Source organism: Pan paniscus, chromosome X (assembly GCF_029289425.2).
Source record: "Pan paniscus chromosome X, NHGRI_mPanPan1-v2.0_pri, whole genome shotgun sequence".
Classification (NCBI taxonomy): Eukaryota; Metazoa; Chordata; class Mammalia; order Primates; family Hominidae; genus Pan; species Pan paniscus.
In genome coordinates, this window is record NC_073272.2 from 55,401,742 (window position 1) to 55,420,122 (window position 18,381).

At 43.2% G+C, this 18,381-nt stretch overlaps 1 protein-coding gene across 3 annotated transcripts in view; it reads right to left on the minus strand.

Annotated features, from left to right (window-relative positions):
- The window catches only part of PHF8 (PHD finger protein 8), a 108,797-nt gene that overhangs the window by 74,716 nt on the left and 15,700 nt on the right, over positions 1 to 18,381 (minus strand). For all 3 annotated transcript variants that reach the window (XM_055106831.2, XM_063601737.1, XM_055106830.2), the window contains exons 3-8: positions 11,632 to 11,717; positions 11,133 to 11,241; positions 6,865 to 7,025; positions 5,799 to 5,940; positions 3,575 to 3,761; positions 311 to 473 (exon numbers count right to left, since the gene is read on the minus strand). In XM_055106831.2, the coding sequence (XP_054962806.1) occupies positions 311 to 473; positions 3,575 to 3,761; positions 5,799 to 5,940; positions 6,865 to 7,025; positions 11,133 to 11,241; positions 11,632 to 11,717 (848 nt within the window). The remainder of the gene's footprint in view (positions 1 to 310; positions 474 to 3,574; positions 3,762 to 5,798; positions 5,941 to 6,864; positions 7,026 to 11,132; positions 11,242 to 11,631; positions 11,718 to 18,381) is intronic.

Here is an 18,381-nt window from a genome sequence, read left to right on the forward strand (position 1 = left end):
GAATGCCAGCCTCCCAGGCACTATCCCTAGACTTACGGGGCTTAGAGTCATGTTCTCTGTTCACCCAGATGACATCAACCCAGGACAAAGAAGTCCATCAGCCTCCTCCTGGACATTCCCCACTTTCAGCCTCCCCAGGTGACCATGCTGCCCACTGACTACCACATGAAATTTCTTGAAGCCCAGTTCTGCGCCTTTCGCTGATATGAGAAAGACATCCCACGTAATCAGATTAATACGCTGTGGGGCCAAAAGCTCCCTTCTTCTTTCCACCCTCCCCAAACCCTCCCAGAAGCACCCAAGGGAAGACCTGTGGGAATGAAAAGTGTCTGTCCTTGCTTCACGGAACACTTGTAGCACTTGTCCACCTGGTCCCCAAAGAACATCTCATTCTGATTAGAGGAACTGCTCCAGCACTCAAAGAGAGTCAGATTGGCATTTGTTGGGCGGATCAGGTAGAAGATCTTTTCACCCTGAAACAAAAAGAGGTTGAAGTGACAAAAATACCAAGGGTTTCCAGAAAAGTCCTTAACGGGTACTCCAAAGGGGTATTTCTCCCATGCTCCAAAACGATGGCAATATGCCAGAGTTCTTGCCCAAACCCATCCAATTATCATTTCTTTGTGGATTTGGAAAACTTCAAAAGGTCACTTTGCTTTTTGTACTTTTAAGTTTCTATAAACTTGACAAAAACAAATTGGAAAGGGCATTTCAAACAAAATTGTTCAAGTTAAGACATATGTACACCAAGTGTTCCTATTTTAGACACAATGCCAAATAAAGAATGGCCTCTACAGATGAGTAGATCAATACTAGTAGCCTTAGGAGAATTTAAGGCCACATTACTGATGAGAAGAAAATTGAATTTGCCTTCAAATGCCATTTACAGAGTGTTCCTTCCCACACCTGCAATCAAAACTAATAAAAGTTTAAAAGTTCAGTAATCGCCCAAGGACTTCTGGAAGATTATATGTTATGTGATTATCTTTTGGAAGAACATTTATTTCCTAATTGTGTTTTGCCTGGATAAACACCAGAAAGATAATTTGGCAAAAAAAAAAAAAAAAAGAAAGAAAGAAACAAAAACCCAGTAGCACAAATATATTCTCACAGCATGATTGGTTTAACCAGTATTTCACAATAATAAATTTCAATGTAGAAAAGTAACACTAGAAATATCAGGTGTACAACTGGAGAATTTTGAATCAGGTCTGTAGATTAGGTACTAGTATATCAATGTTAACTTCCTGATTTTGATAACTATACAAATTATTTAAGACTTTGTCTTTGTTTTTAAGACAAAGTTTTAAGACAAACTTGTAGTTAAGAACTACAACTGAATTATTAAGATATAAAGGAATATTATGTCTTTACGCACAAATGTCTCAGGAAAAAAAAATATATATAACCATTTTATTGTATTTGCTTTAGAGAGAGAATATAATAAAATGGTAACATTTGAGGAATCTCGGGGAAGGGCAGACAGACATTCTTCCCATTATTTTTTAACTTTTCTATAAAATGAAATTATTTTAAAATAAAAGAGTTAAACCTAACATTTGCATAATAGCACTTTCATTTACACATTCTAATTCCTAAATGATAAACCCAATGGAAACAACTAGGTAAGGACTTGTGATCACTTGGACAAGAGCCACAATCCAAGTTTTCCATTCTTTCCTTTGACTTTTCTGATAAGAAAACTAGGCCAGGCATGTTGGCTCAAGCCTGAAATCTCAGCACTTTGGGAGGTTGAGGCAGGAAGATCACTTGAACCCAGGAGTTCGAGTCCAGCCTGGGCAACACAGTGGGACTCTGTCTCTACAAAAAATAAAGTAAAAAAATTGTCTGGACACAGTGGCTCACGTCTGTAATCCTAGCACTTTGGGAGGCCAAGGTGGGAAGACTGCTGGAGCTCAGGAGTTTGAGACCAGCCTGGGCAACATAGTGAGAGCTAGTCTCTACAAAAATAATTTTTTTTAATTAGCCAGAAGTGGTGGTGCACACCTGTAGTCCCAGCTACTTGGGAGGCTGAAGTGGGAGGACAGCTTAAGCACAGCAGGTCGAGGCTGCAGTGAGCCATGATCATGCCACTGCACTCCAGCCTGGGTGACAAAGTGAGAGACTGTCTCAAAAAAAAAAAAAAAAAAAGGTAAAAAAAATTAGCTGGGAGTGATGGCATGCACCTATAGTCCCAGCTACTCAGGAGGCTGAGGTGGGAGGATCCCTTGAGCCCAGGAGTGAGAGGCTGCAGTGAGCTATGACTGCACCACCACACTCCAGCTTGGGTGACAGAGACAGATTCTGTTTCTAAGAAAAAAATAATAGTAATAAAAAAGAAAACTAAATAATCTGAACAATGGTGAAAACCAAAATCATTTAAGAAATTTGTTTTCCAGACCTCAAAAATCCTTCATAGTCACTGACAATACACTAATTACAAAATTGTAACAATTACTAAAAATGAAACTATGGAAATCCTGACTTTAAAAAGACTTCTCATACAGGTTTTATCTTGACTGTGGTGGCAGTTAAATGACTATATACAACTGACAAAATTCATCAAAATGTACAATTAAAATGGATGAATTTTATAGTATATAAATTATACCTCAATAATGTTGGAGAAAGGGAAGTTTCTCATGTTACCAGGAATTTCCAAAGTAAATGTGGACATTTCCATACATGCTGATATGAGTATAAACTGGTTCAATTAAGAAGGTAAGAACGGCTGGGTGCAGTGGCTCATGACTGTAATCCCAACACTTTGGGAGGTGGAGGCAAGCAGATCACTTCAGGTCAGGCGTTCGAGACCAGCCTGGCCAACATGGTGAAACCCCGTCTCTACTAAAAATACAAAAATTAGCTAGGCGTGGTGGTGGGCGCTTATAATCCTAGCTACTTGGGAGGCTGAGGCAGAAGAATCGCCTGAACCCGGGAGGCAGAGGTTGCAGTGAGCTGAGATCACGCCACTGCAGTCCAGCACTGGCAACTGTCATCTTAGGTGACAGAGCAAAACTCCATCTCAAATAAATAAATAAATAAAATCTTTGTTTTTACTCTGCCTCAACAACAACAAAAAAGAAGGTAACAACCAGGAAAACCTCAGGCATCTGCTATTATTCAAAAATGTTTGATTCGTCAAACATTTTTGAATCAATTTTTTTTTTTAAGATGGAATCTCGTTCTGTCGCCCAGGCTGGAGTGCAGTGGCATGATCTCGGCTCACTGAAAGCTCCACCTCCCAGGTTCATGCCATTCTCCTGCCTCAGCCTCCCAAGTAGCTGGGACTACAGGCGCCTGCCACCAAGCCCGGCTAATTTTTTTTATTTTTAGTAGAGATGGGGTTTCACTGTGTTAGCCAGGATGGTCTCAATCTCCTGACCTCGTGATCCGCCCGCCTCGGCCTCCCAAAGTGCTGGGATTACAGGCGTGAGCCACCGCGCCCGGCCAAATCAAATTTTTTTTATTCAAAATGTAAATCAAACTGATTCAAAATGTTTCTGTGCTGCCATATGACACGTACAGGGAGGCCCAAGGCCTGGCTGCCTCCAGAAGCCATGCGCATTCCTACCTTGAGTACATGGTACCAGACAGAGGTGCCACCAAAGTCAATGTGAAAGTCTGTATAGCTATCTCGCACACTCATGAGGCAGTACTTCTGTACATTGGGTCTCTCAAAGACACATTCCTCTGGCCACAAGTTTTCGACCCATGACAGCTTTCGAACAATCTTCGGTGTCTCCACAAGGTTAGAAAGTCTACCAAGGAAGGGGTGGAGAGCAGATGTCAGCTGATTAGGAAGAGAAGATTGAGGCCTGAATAAAATACCCCACAGTTCAGTGAGGGTCAGATAAGTCAGAGAACAAGTTCCCTCCACAGAATCCCCAAAGGCACATAGGACACTTACTTCTGTTCTGTAAGTCTGGTCAGTATCCTCATTCTACTCATCTCCAGAAGTCCCAAGTCCCAGCTCCACAGGCTTCTCCAGTCAAAGGTGTTCATTTCCTCCACTAAATGCTCATACTCCCCAGCCCCACTCCAGACTACTCACTTGGCATGTGGATTATAGAAGTTATTGCACTATCCCCATCTCATAGTGTCTTCTTTATGAGAAACCACTAGAGCAACCTCACAGGGCTCAGTTCCAGGTAAAGAAATGTTTCTCTGAAACATCTGTTGCTTTTATCCTACGTAAAGCCACAAATCTTACAATACTGCACTCCTCTCTTTGTTCTGACCTTCAGGAAATTCACTGAAAACTCTATAGTCCATCTCCACCAACTGGGAAATGTGCTGAGCACCCACCACATGCATTCTATTTCCCAATCTTATTTCACTTTTGTTCTAATTTTCTCTCTTTTTTTTTTGGCTTCTCCACATCTCTGTAAGCTACCTTGAATAGTCTTTCAGGATGAAGTGAAGTATAAACAAACAAATACAGTTTTTAAACACTCTCAGGTTGTTTAACCTTGCATCTTAAAAACAGCAGCGCCGGGCGCAGTGGCTCACACCTGTAATCCCAGCACTTTGGGAGGCCGAGGTGGGTGGATCACGAGGTCAGGAGATCGAGACCATCCTGGCTAACAGTGAAACCCCGTCTCTACTAAAAACATAAAAAATTAGCCGGGTGTGGTCGCAGGTGCCTGTGGTCCCAGCTACTCGGGAGGCTGAGGCAGGAGAATAGCGTGAACCAGGGAGGCGGAGCTTGCAGTGAGCCGAGATCATGCCACTGCACTCCAGCCTGGGTGACAGAGCGAAACTCCGTCTCAAAAAAAAAAAAAACAAAAACAAAAAACAAAACACAACAGCAAGGGTCTTAATATTGTACCGTAATTACATAATACGTTACCATTGAGGGAAAGTGGCTAAAGAGTACACAGGACCTCCCTGTACACTTTTTTGCAACTTCCTATCAATCTACAAATTAAAAGTTAAAAATGTAAATAATCAGACAGTAAGTTTCCTAAGGGCAAAAAGATACGTTATGATTTCTTGGTATTTCCCACATTTCTGACCCAAAGAGAAGACTATATACGTATCTACTGAGTGTGTGAGTCCAGATAGAATCATTTAAAGGTAAATAGGTTTCTCTTTTTCTTTTTAAATGTAAGAAACCTACATGGGGGTAATTTTAGTAAATCTATTTCCAGGAACTGAGGACCTATCCCACCAGTTACACAGTGACTGTGGCACTGTTGTATACAGGAGGAAAAGGTCAAAGAAGGGTGTCCTAAGGTCTTGAAAAAGGAGACAAAAATTAATTAAAATAGCTACTATGTAATCTATCCAATGCTAGAAACTGTGGAGGAGAAATATGACTCAACTGTTACGTGAGCAGCTACCCTAGAAAATATAACCCAGCTCGCCATCCCAAAGGAAGAAACCACCAGGAAGAAGAGAAAGGAACACGAGGCAAGGTGCGGTGGCTCATGCCTGTAATCCTAGTACTTTGGGAGGCCAAGGCGGGCAGATCACCTGAGGTAGGGAGTTCGAGACCAGCCTGGCCAACATGGTGAAACCCCATCTCTACTAAACATACAAAAATTAGCCAGGCATGGTCGCGGGCGCCTGTAATCCTAGCTACTCAGGAGGCTGAGGCAGGAGAATTGCTTGAACCCAAGAGGCGGAGGTTGCAGTGAGCCAAGATCGTGCCACTGTACTCCAGCCTGGGCGACAGAGCAAGACTCCGTCTCAAAAAAAAAAAAAAAAGAGAGAGAAACACGAATATACACTAGATATATCACACAAGTTTCAGGCACTTTGTCAGGTTTTTTTGTTATTCCTGCACCTCTTACCTGGTATCAGAGAATTCCAAACTAATGACATTGAGGACTTTCTCCCTCTTCCCGCTGTAATAATATTTCACAAAATCACCAAGCTTCATCTTGCAGTCAGCCTGGCGGGTCACATCAATCACATCAATCTCTTTGTCAGAACCTGGAGTAAAGAGATAGGTTCTGCACCAAGTAGTCTCAGGGACTGTGGAAGACTCTCTTGTCCCCTCATCAGTCCCTAGAATGGCCTTACACTCAAAGCTTCTCTCCACTGACACTGTACATATATGTGTGTGTTTGTTTGGGGGGCAGGGGAAGGAACCCATCGCACTTTCCTTAGATCTATGTGCCCTGCTAGGGCAATGGAACTACCAGACACACAGCCTCACACATAGTAGTCCATCTGCCTGGGCCTTGCTTCTCCATTTCTTCTCATCCTCTCCCCAGAAACTCATGCCCAGACAACAAGTGGCATGTGAGAACAACAGTCAAAAGCTTTCTCATTTCAACAGAAGACAGACAATGATCCCTAGAACTTCCCAGGTAAAAAACGGAGCTCAACCTGGGGTTTTATGGACTATTAAAAGGAGAAGGGGCTGGGCGTGGTGGCTCACGCCTGTAATCCCAGTTGGGAGGCCGAGGCAGAAAGATCGCTTGAGCCCAGTAGTTGGAGATCAGCCTGGGCAACATAGTGTGACATCATCTCTACAAAAAATAAACAAAACTAGCTAGGCATGGTGGTGCATCCCTGTAGTCTCAGCTACTCAGGAGGTTGAGGTTTGAGGATCCCTGGAGCCCAGGAGGAGGTGGAAGCTGCAGTGAGTTAATCGCGCCACTGTACTCCAGCCTGGGCAACAGGGCGAGACCCTGTCTCTGATAAACGAATGAGTGAATGCATGAAAGGAGAACAAAGAGGAGACTAGGATTTTGACTCTATCTCTGCCAAAGAATGACTTTGGACAAGGCATTTCACCTGAGATTCCCAAGATGGTTACAGAGGAAATGCAAAAACAGATTGGAGGGGAAGGGACACAGATCTTGACAGGAATGAACAATGTTACAGTTAAAAGGGTCTGTAGTGTCTTACCAACGTAGTGTTCAACATCCCTCACAGTGAATGATGGCGAGGGCAGCGTCATGCCCAACCCATCCTTCTTCAGGACCAGGATGGGCACACTGAAGCTATTTTCTTCCAGGAATTCCACGGTCAGTTGATTTCCAGTGGGCTTCAGAATCACTTCATCTGAGCTGTGGGCCACAGGAGAGAAAGCTTGAGCCTGAGGCCCTGCCCACTAAAGGCCTTATTGGAGGCTGCCACTCACCCAAGAGGTGGGGTTTTTATGAGGGGACTTAATGTGAGCTGGAAACTAATGCCAAAAACCTCATCTGCCAGGGAAGAAATGATCTGTCCAAGGCAAGAGACCAGGTCACTGGCAGAGGTGGGGAGTATTCTGCCAACATGGTGCTCTTCTCTGGGTGACAAGAAGAAATCAGTCAACAGCCTGGCCAGAAAGAAAAGACACATCTGACAAGTTTGACAGATTTGTTCAAACCAAGAGCAGCATTACCCAATTTAAAACACTGTCAAAGAGAAAAGACTGATTTAAACAAAACAACAACATTTTTACAACAACTTTCTCAACATGCATATACAACAACTTTCTCAACAAGCATACTTAATGAGTTTCAGCCTGGGCATCATTTCTAAACCCGTCTCCACAAAAAAATTCAAAATTAGCAGGGCATGGTGGTGCAGGCCTACAGTCCTACGTACTTGGGAGGCTGAGGCAGGAAGATCACTTGAGGTTACAGTGAGCTTTGAACATGCCACTGCACTCCAGCCTGGGTGACAGAGAGAGTCCCTGTCTTTTTTTTTTTTTTTTTTTAAAGAAAAGAAAGAAAATAGTTTTCTTTAAATCATGGTGCAGAAAATAGTTTTCTTTTAAATCATGGTGGAGGAAAGATTTGTATTTGACAACTCTGACAACTTGTGTTGGGACAAATATATTAAGCTCAAGCTCAATGCCTATCTCATTCTTTTTTTTTTTTTTTTTTTTTTTGAGACAGAGTTTTGCTCTTGTTGCCCAGGCTGGAGTGCAATGGCACAATCTCGGCTCACCACAACCTCCGCCTCCAGGGTTCAAGCGATTCTCCTACCTCAGCCTCCCGACTAGCTGGGATTACAGGCATGCGCCACCACGCCCAGCTAATTTTGTATTTTTAGTAGATAGGGGATTTCTACATGTTGGTCAGGCTGGTCTTGAACTCCCGACCTCAGGTGATCTGCCCGCCTCAGCCTCCCAAAGTGCTGGGATTACAGGCATGAGCCACTGTGCCTGGCCTGCCTATCTCATTCTTTACATAATCCTAGATGGTCCAAAGATTAAATTCCAAAAAATAAAGCTTTAAGAGTAGAAAAACCTGGGAAAAACCCAGTAGTCATTAAAAATAGTAATAAACTTAACCATATAGAAATTAAAATTTTCTCCAAGAAAGCTGTTATAAATCAGTAATAGTAACACAACAGAATGCCTATAAAACAAGCAAGTAGTTCACAGAGAAAACAATCAAGCTGGTTTATAAATGTATGAAATCTAAGGCTGAGTGCAGTAGCTCACAACTGTAATCCCAGCACTTTGGGAGGCCAAGGAAGGCAGATTGTTTGAGCCCAGGAGTTGGAGACCAGCCTGGGCAACATGGCAAAACCCCGTCTCTACAAAAAATACAAAAAAAAAAATTAGCTGGGCGTGGTGGCACACACCTGTAGTCCCAGCTACCCAGGAAGCGCAGGTGGGAAGATGGATTAAGCTAGGGAGGTCAGGGCTGCAGTGAGTGGTGATTGCACCACCGGACTCCAGCCTGTCTCAAATGAGACCCTGTCTCAAAAAAAAAATCTACTTATTTCCTTCATAATTAAAGAAATACAAGTGTGAGCTGAGTACAGTGGCTCACACCTGTAATCCCAGCACTTTGGGAGGCCAAGGTGGGCAGATCCCTTGAGGTCAGGAGTTTGAGACCAGCCTGGCCAGCATGGTGAAACCCCATCTCTACTAAAAATACAAAAATTAGCTGGGCATGGTGGTGCGTGCCTGTAATCCCAGCTACTTGGGAGGCTGAGGCAGAATTGCTTGAACCCAGGAGGCAGAGGGTGCAGTGAGCTGAGATTGCACCACTGCACTCCAGCCTAGCCAACAGAGCAAGACACCGCCTCAAAAAAAAAAAAAAAAAAAGAAAGAAAGAAAGAAAAGAAGTACAAGTGGGAACAGCAGGATTTCACGATTTATTTTATCAGAAAGGCAAAAAAAATTGATAATAAACAATATTGGTGGCTGGGCACGGTGGCTCACACCTGTAATCCCAGGACTTTGGGAGACCAAGGCGGGTGGATCACCTGAAGTCAGGAGTTCAAGACCAGCCTGGCCAACATGGTAAAAACCCCGTCTCTACTAAAAATACAAAAATTAGCCGGGCGTGGTGGCAGGCGCCAGTAATCCCAGCTACTCGGGGGGCCGAGGCAGGAGAATCACTTGAACCCAGGAGGCGGAGGTTGCAGTGAGCCGAGATCACGCCATCGCACTCCAGCCTGGGGGACAAGAGCGAGACATCGTCTCAAAAAAAATAAATAAATAAAATAAAACAAACAAACAAACAAATATTGGCTAGGATATAGGAAAATCGGCACCCTCCACACATTATCTGTGGGAGTGTGAAATGGTATAGCCACTATGGATGTAACTGGCAACGTATGCAAAAACTTAAGTGCAAAGATATTCATTACAGTATTTCTTTCTAATAGCAAAATACTGGAATCAACTTAAACGTCCCTCAGTAGAGGACTGGTTAAATAAATGTTACATCATGCAATGTAATATTAAACAGCCATGAAAAAGAACATCTGTATGTGCTATTATGGATTGATCTCAAATATATATTTTTTTAAAAAAAGCAAGATACAGAACAATATATAGTTGTTTCCATTTGTGTCAAAAAAAGGAATTAAAAAAATCTATGTTTGTATATGCAAAAACCATTTCTGAAAGGATCTACAAATAACGGGTTGACTTTGGAGAAAGAACCTGAGGAGTCCAGAGTAGAGAGGAGAAGTTTCTGCCTTTAAATAAACAAATAAAACAAGAAACATTAAGTTGAAGGAACACTTATTCCAATTAACACTTTGGTTACAGAAAACCTGAAAACAAGTAAAAAAAAAAATAACAGATCCTGATAAGCCTGCAGAGCAAAGGGAATACTTATACCATGTTAGTGGGAATGTAAATTAGTTCAGCCACCATGGAAAGCAGTTTGGAGATTTCTCAAAGAACTTAAAAGAGAACTACCATTCGACCCAGCAATCCCATTACTGGATTTACACCCAAAGGAAAATAAACCATCTACTAAAAAGACGAATGCACTGATATGTCTGCAGCACTATTCACAATAGTAAAACATGGAATCAAACTAGGTGCCCATCAACAGTGGAATGGATAAAGAAAAGTGTGGTACATATATACCATGGAATACTACATAGCCATAAAACAGAAGGAAATCATGTCCTTTTCAGTAACATGGATGCAGCTGGAGACCATTATCGTAAGCCAATTAATGCAGGAACAGAAAATCAAATACTGCTTTTGTTCTCACTTTTAAGTAGGAGCTAAACATTGGGTACCCATAGACAAAGATGGGAACAATAGATACTGGGGACCACTCAAGTTGGGAGGGAGGTAGTAGGGAAGGGGCTGAAAAACTAGCTACTGGGTACTATGTTCACTACTTGGGTGATGGGACCATTTGCACCCCAAACCTCACACATGCAATATACCCACGTAAACAAACCTGCACATGTACTTCCTGAATCTAAAATCAAAGTTGCAATTATTTTTTAAAAACCTGAACATGGTCTACTGAATTAAAAAACCAAGCAAAGGAGAATGCTTTGTTCCTTTTTTTAACTCATTATTTTTGCTTATTTCATGTAATTTACTTTTAACAAGGCCAGCTTAATTTTAAAAAGATAAAACCTCTTTTCGATCATAAAAGATATATGACCAATAATTTTTTTATATTAAAAGAGTTTCTTCTTCTCTATGAGAGAATTAAACTTTCTGATCCTAAGACTCCTTCTAGTCAGCATTCCTTGGATGAATGTAAGTATTTAACTTAGGAGAATACTGCCTCCCAACTACCAAAAGTTTTCCAGAAATTGACCAAACCAGAAGGAATTTGCAGAGCCCTGAAGATACTCACAAATTGGGGAAGCTCCTAATGGGACAGCCACTGGGAAAGCTGGGAAGAGATGAGTTCCAGCTTCCCAGAGCCCTGGCATCACCAGCCACTGGAGGCAGGGTTCCTCACCTGTCAAAAGTCCTACTCCGGAGCTCTCTGACGAACGTAGGGCTCCCGGTCTTCACTGGTTTCCCCTTGTGTGTATCATGCCCCTTTGAAGATCCACGGCGTTTTTTCACTAAGCCAGAAAAACATGAGAGATTGTGAGTCAGAACGGTCATGAGCTATGATACCAAGAACAAAGGCCTCAGCAGATCCTTCCCTTCCAATCTAACCACCCCTTGGAGCATCTGGAGTCAATGAGGCCCTCACAGATTCAGGAAAGTTCCTGGTGAAGATGGATGGGTACTTTCTCTAGATAAGCCTTAGGAAGGGAGGGAGGTGAAGTTATGAACTTCTGTCCTCTCAGTGAGATAGGTGCTGGCCTGTGGAGCCTGAATAGGCTTCTGCTATTTCCTGAGGAAGAAGAATCAGAAGTGCTCAGGCAAAAGCAATCACTCCCCCAAATTTCCTTTCCTTTGTCTCTCCTCTGGATTGTCTTCTCTAGGAAATCCTAAGATCTACTTACTAATGGAGGGCCCATGCAAGACTTCACAGTTGGGGCAGTGGTAGAGGTCAATGTCAGCAGCCTTCTCCTCTTCAACACCAACACAACTGAAAAAGAGAAAAACAGCCAAGGTTTATGGAAATTTTATTTTTTATGAGGTCTAGAACAGTGCTGTCCAGTAGAACAGCTATTAAGTACATGTGGCTATTTATGTTTAAATCCATTAAAATTAAATAAAATTTAAAATTTCAAGCGCTCAGCAGCCACATGTGGTTAGGGGTTACTGTATTAGGCAGTGGTGTGATCATGGCTCACTGCAACCTCTGCCTCCTGGGTTCAAGTGATTCTCCTGCCTCAGCCTCCCAATTAGCTGTGATTATAGGCATGTGCCACCATGCCTGGCTAATTTTTTGTATTTTTAGTAGAGACGAGGTTTCACCACATTGGCCAGGCTGGTCTCAAACTCCTGAGTTCAAGTGATCCACCTGCCTCTGCCTCCCGAAGTGCTAGGATTATAGGTGTGAGCCACCACGCCCAGCCTTATAACCTAATTTTTAAACTTGAGATACTTTATTAAATGAAAAAGACTAAAAAAAAAATTTATAGTCAACAGTAGTTCTAAATGAAAAATTACAGATAATCCTTTTTATCTTATCTGTGCTTCTAATTTCCTACAATAAACATCTGTTGCTTATTTCACATTTTAAAGACTTAAAAAGATTTACTTAATTTTGAAAATTTGACTTTGCATGTATATGAGGTGGTAATCTCACAAAATTCAACCTTCCCTTACTAGGGAAGGCACCAGCAGCCCTCCAAATAAATTCTTGCTAAAATTAAACACCTAGGCCGGTCACAGTGGCTCATACCTGTAATCCCAGAACTTCAGGAGGCCAAGGCAGGAGGATCACTTGAGCCCAGGAGTTCAAGACCAGCCTGGGCAACAAATTGAGACCCCCCCATCTCTACCAAAACAAACAAACAAATTTAGCTGAGCATGGAGGCTGAGCTGGGAGGATCCCTTGAACCCAGGAGATTGAGGCTGCAGTGGGCCATGATTGTGCTACCGCACTCCAGCCTGGGTGACAGAACAAGACCCTGTCTCAAAAAAAAAAAAAAAAAAAAAAAAAAAGAAGACCCAAGTCTTAAAATGTTTGGTTTACCACACACAGCAGAGAACATTAAGGCAGAGCTCAAGTTGTTTCAGCCAAGATCATGCTCATAAATGGACTTCCTGGGATTAGGACTTCCCAACTAATCATCTTCCCAATATCCCAACTAAATATCTTCCCAACTAATAATCTCATGCCTATAAACCAGCAGCTTATCAATAAACTAGGGATATCACCATCAACTTTGTAGGGTTTTTAAGGATTCAATAAGATAATGTATATAAAGTGCACAGCATGGCCAGTCGCGGTAGCTCACACCTGTAATCCCAGTACTTTGGGCAGCCAAAGTGGGAGGATCGCTTGAGGCCGGGACTTCAAGACCAGCCTGGGCAACATAGGGTAACCCCATCTCTACAAAAATAATACTAATGTGTGTAGCACAGTGAGCATAAAGTCTGATACACAGTAAGTATCCGGTTTCACAGTAAGTGCTAGAAGTCCAGTCCGGACCTCACCTTTCACCTGCCTAAAACTTCTTCAAAGATATTCCCCAGACCTTGTAGCATTAACTCAGTTCCCTGGACTGCATGCTTTCTATCTCATACCCCTGTTCCCTCTGGACACCTCTCTCTCCCCTAAACTTTCACCCCATGTGGCTATGTGCTTTCTCTACTCTAAACACCCGCTGCTCATCCCCTTTCCCAACTTGGTAAACAAACTGCTCAACATTGGCACCCTCTTCAACAAACACTCCTTCACCTTCCAGGCTTAACTGAATGCAGCTTCTCCTATGGGAAAATCATTTTCTCTACACCAGTGCCACTCAAAGTGTGGTCCACAGACTAATGCTGGTCTGTGAACTATTTACTACAGGTCTGTGGTAAGTACAGAAAGTAAGAGTAAGCATCACTATTATGCAGAAGTTTTTACAGCAATTTAACAGAATAATTTTATATCCGTTCAATCTAAGAATAAAATTTTGGGCTTGTCTTTTATATGTCTTTTGGTTCATACCATTTTTTAAAATTTTTATTTATTTATTTATTTTTTGAGACAGAGTCTCGCTCTGTCACCCAGGCTGGAGTGCAGTGGCACGATCTTGGCTCACTGCAAGCTCTGCCTCCTGGGTTCACGCCATTCTCCTGCCTCAGCCTCCCGAGTAGCTGGGACTACAGGCGCCCACGACCACGCCCGGCTAATTTTTTGTATTTTTAGTAGAGACGGAGTTTCACCATGTTAGCCAGGATGGTCTCGATCTCCTGACCTCGTGATCCGCCCGCCTCGGCCTCCCAAAGTGCTGGGATTACAGGCATGAGCCACCGCGCCCGGCCGGTTCATACGATTTTTTTCTAGTAATTCTTTTTTTATATCATAAAAGGATCGGCCCATTATAGATTGGAAATGTTAAAAGTGCCTTGGTTCTTTGCCACAGAAAATCTAAGCAGCATTGTGCTAGAGCCCTTATAGCTGCACATTCTCCCATACCCTCATAACTCAGGACTGGGTTGTGGGTAGCCATCCCTCTCACTCTCTGGTGAGACTTCCAGATCATCTCTCCTCTACCCTTGTGTAAGAGCTCCCACTCCTCTGAGTTCCACACCATCCAGCCATACCACTTCCTACTCCTCTTCATCACTGCCACATACCCTTCTCCCCAACACACCCCTTCACTCGCTGAAGAACCTGTTCAGATCTTCTCCATCCCGAGTCCTGACAACATCCTACATGAAATCAGTATCCATGTGGAGACACAACATTCCAGGCACTTAGTTCTTTGATCTTCTCATCTTCAGAGACTGTTACCTCTACTCCCATTTCAGCTACCAACTCTCACGACCATCCCCCAGACCCTGTCAACACCAGCAACTGCTGTACCTCTGGAATATGAAACTCATACATCGCCCTCTCTGACCACAAGTCTATCTATCCAGCTCTCATTCACTACAACCTGTTCTTTGCCCTCAAAACTCTTTATCCTCATACTTTTCACCTATTCACACATTCTTGACTTTACCCTCCTTCCCTATCTAGTTGAGATTCCAGCATTCCTCACTTCAATCATTCTCTTACAGATACCCTCACTTGCCCCACTGCCTTTCATCCCCATATGCAAACCCTAACCCTGGCTCAGTACAACTACCTAACTCTAGACCACTAGATGTGGCTAGAGAAAAATAACCCATTGGATTGGTGCCATCATAAATTCACTGTCCAAAATATTTGGATTGGCCGGGCACGGTGGCTCACGCCTGTAATCCCAGCATTTTGGGAGGCTGAGGCGGGTGGATCACCTGAAGTTAGGAGTTCAAGACCAGCCTGGTCAACATGGTGAAACCCCATCTCTACTTAAAATACAAAAATTAGCTGGGAATGGTGGTGGGCGCCTATAATTCCAGCTAATCAGGAAGCTGAGGCAGGAGAACAGCTTGAACCCAGGAGGCAGAGGTTGCAGTGAGCCGAGATCATGCCACTGCACTCTAGCCTGGGCGACAAAGCAAGATTCCGTCTCAAAAAAAAAAAAAAAATCTGGATCATGCTGCCTGACGATCCTTCTGAAATTCCCCACTCAACTCTCTCTCATTATCTACTGTGGCTGTGTCAAATCTCTCACCCCACTACCTGCCTCTTCTCTCTCAAAAATTACCTTGCTTCCTACTACTTCTGGTTTTTGGTTTTGGCTTTTGTTGTTGTTGTTGTTGTTTTAAGCACTCTTTGCTTTCATTCTTTGAGTTCCTTAATGTTTTTGTTTTGTTTTGTTTAGAGTCAGGGTCTCACTGGGTTGCACAGGCTGGAGAGCAGTGGTGCCAATCATAGTTCACTGCAGCCTTTAACTCCTAGGCTCAAGTGATCCTCCTGCCCCAGCCTCCCAAGTAGCTAGGACTACAAGCACATACCACCACGCCCACCTAATTTGTGTCTGTACGTGTGTTTTATAGAGAGGGGGTCTTGCTTTGTTGCCCAGAATGGTCTCAAACTTCTGGCCTCAAGTGATCCTTCTACCTCAGCCTCCCAAAGTGTTGGGATTACAGGTGTGAGCCATCATGCCAGCCACTTCCTACTTCTACACTTGATCTTAGCCAAAAGACCAAGAAGCGATGCACTTCCTACTTCTTAGAGAAAATTAAGTAATCAGAGGTGAACTACCTTAACTTCTCATCACCAATCTACCTCCTTCTACACCCATCCTTTTTTTCCTATCACAACAAAAGTACTACCTTTCCTTCCTTCTAAAGCCAAGTTTTCCACCTGGGTCATGTTTTCTTACTTTCTCAATTATTCCTTCTTTCTGCAGTATCTTCAATCTCTCTCTTTCTCTTCACAATAGCATTTAAACAAGTCTATTGATGTTTACAAATTAAAAAACCAAGACCTACCCGCCCTCCCATCCTCCCTCCCTTCTGTCCGCCCCTTCACAGCCAAACACGTTCTTTCTTTAAACCTATGCAGCTTAAAAATGAAGTAAATAAACCTACGAAGCTTGATAATGACTCCTCTTTTGAATAAGTAACAGCTGTACATGGTGCAAAACTCAGAGTACAGAAGTATATACAGTAAAAAGTCTCCCTCCCACCCTTAGCTGCCTAGTAGTATCCAGAGGTGTTCTATCAGAGCCAAATCAATACTTTTTTAGGGTTGCTATATGCACTTTGTGATTCATCCCCTGCTATAGTCTGATCTTAGTCCCCACCTTCTTTAAAATAGATCTCACTGGTTTCCTGACCCCCTTGTTGATATATGCAATAAGTACTTCTCTGCTTTATCTCCCTTAACCTCTTAGCACCATTTTCGCCCTGCCAACCCTGTACACTCTCCACCTGACAAGCTCTCTATCCTTGACTTCTATAACGCCCCATCTGGCTGGTGCCCATTCCTTCAGCTGACATTTAATGAGCATCCGCCAGGCTCTGGTCTAGGTGCTGGTGAGACGAAGACAAAAAACAAAGCATACAAAAATCCCTGCCCTCATAGAGCTGATGTTCTAGTGGGGAGGCAGACAAGAAACAAGATAAATCAATGCAACTGGTGAAACACATTGTATGTTGGATAGTGAGAAGACCTAGGTAGAAAAAAAAACAGGAAGGGGAATATAGAGGAATATATATGTGTGAATATATAACTATACACACCACACACACACACACACACACACAATGGGGGGGCCAGGAAGAATGGTAGTGAGGGTGAAATATTAGATAGGGAAGACAGGGAAAGACTGACAAAATGGCTTTTGAATAAAGACCCAAAGGGAGTAAGGGAGCAAGCCCCTCATGTGGCTATGAAGGAAGAGCATCCCAATAAGAACAGCAAGTACAAAAGCCCTGTGGTGGGAGCATCCCTAGACTCCGAAGGTAGCAGAGAGGAGGAGAGTGTTCTAGAGTAGAGAGGTAGGAGGACAGTAATAAGTCAGAAAGGCAATAGACTCATGTAGTAGGGTGTTGTAGGCCACTGTAAAGCACTCTGGCTTTTCCTGGGTAGCCACAAGAACTGGGGAGTAACAGCCACTATGAGTAGGGATGTGATGTGATTTTAATCATGTCTTTGGCTGTTCCTTTTTCCCGATGAACTCTTTTTCTCCTGCCCAGTCCTTAAATGTTGAAGTTTCTTAGGTCCTCTTACCTGGGCACTCTTTTCTCCTCACTTTTCCTCACTGTTCTCACTCCCAGGGCTCCATGTGCCCTCTATGCACTCATAACTCCAAGCCAGATTAGACCCTTCCCTCCAAATGTCTCCTGGGTGAGACATTTCTACTGGATAGCCACTTACGTACTTCAAATTCAACATGTCCAAACTCAGTTTCTCCCTCTGTCTGTCACCTAAACATGCTCCCTTCTCTTAGGTTTCCCACTTCTGCAAATGGCTCCATAACCTCACCAGGCATTCAAGCCAGAAACCTGGCAGCCATCACTGATTCACCTCTAGCCCTCTCCCTCCACTATACCCTGAAGTAGACGTTCTAGCATCAAGTTAAGAACACTGACTTTAGGTCCAGATTCTCTGGGTTTGCATCCTGGCTGTGCCACTTACTAGCTGTGGGATCTTGGACAAGTTACTTAACCTCTCTGTGCCTCAGTTTCCTCATTGTAAGATGGGGATAAAAACTGTACCTACTTCACAAGGTTGTTATCCAAAGCAAATGAACTAAATATATAGAAAGTGTTTAGAACAGTGTCTGGCCCATAGTAAGTGCCGTGTATGTTTGTTGTTATTATCCAAGTTATCAGCATGTCCTATCAACTCTCTTTATTAGCTATCAATTGTGTTAATTTGTCATCCTTACTGCCCCTGCGCTAGTTCAGGCCACTATTATCTCTAACTCAGTTATTGTCCTGCCCTCCTAACTGGACTCCTGGCCCCTATTCTGTCCCTACCCAATCGGCCCTCCACACTACAGCCAAAGTGATCATTTAAAAACACAAATTTGATCCTATCAACCCATGCTTAAAATGCCTCACAGGGTCCCTATTTTTCCTAAGGTAAAGTATAAACTTACCATGGCCCAAAAGGCCTTGCCTCTCTGGCTGAGCTCACGTCTTTCCCCTCACACACAGCGTATGCTGGGGGAGACATTCCTACTGCATAGCCCACTTACAATCTGTGGGGCCTAATGGAAATGAAAAGTGGGAGCTCCCTGTTCAAAAAATAGAAAAGCATTTTCCTT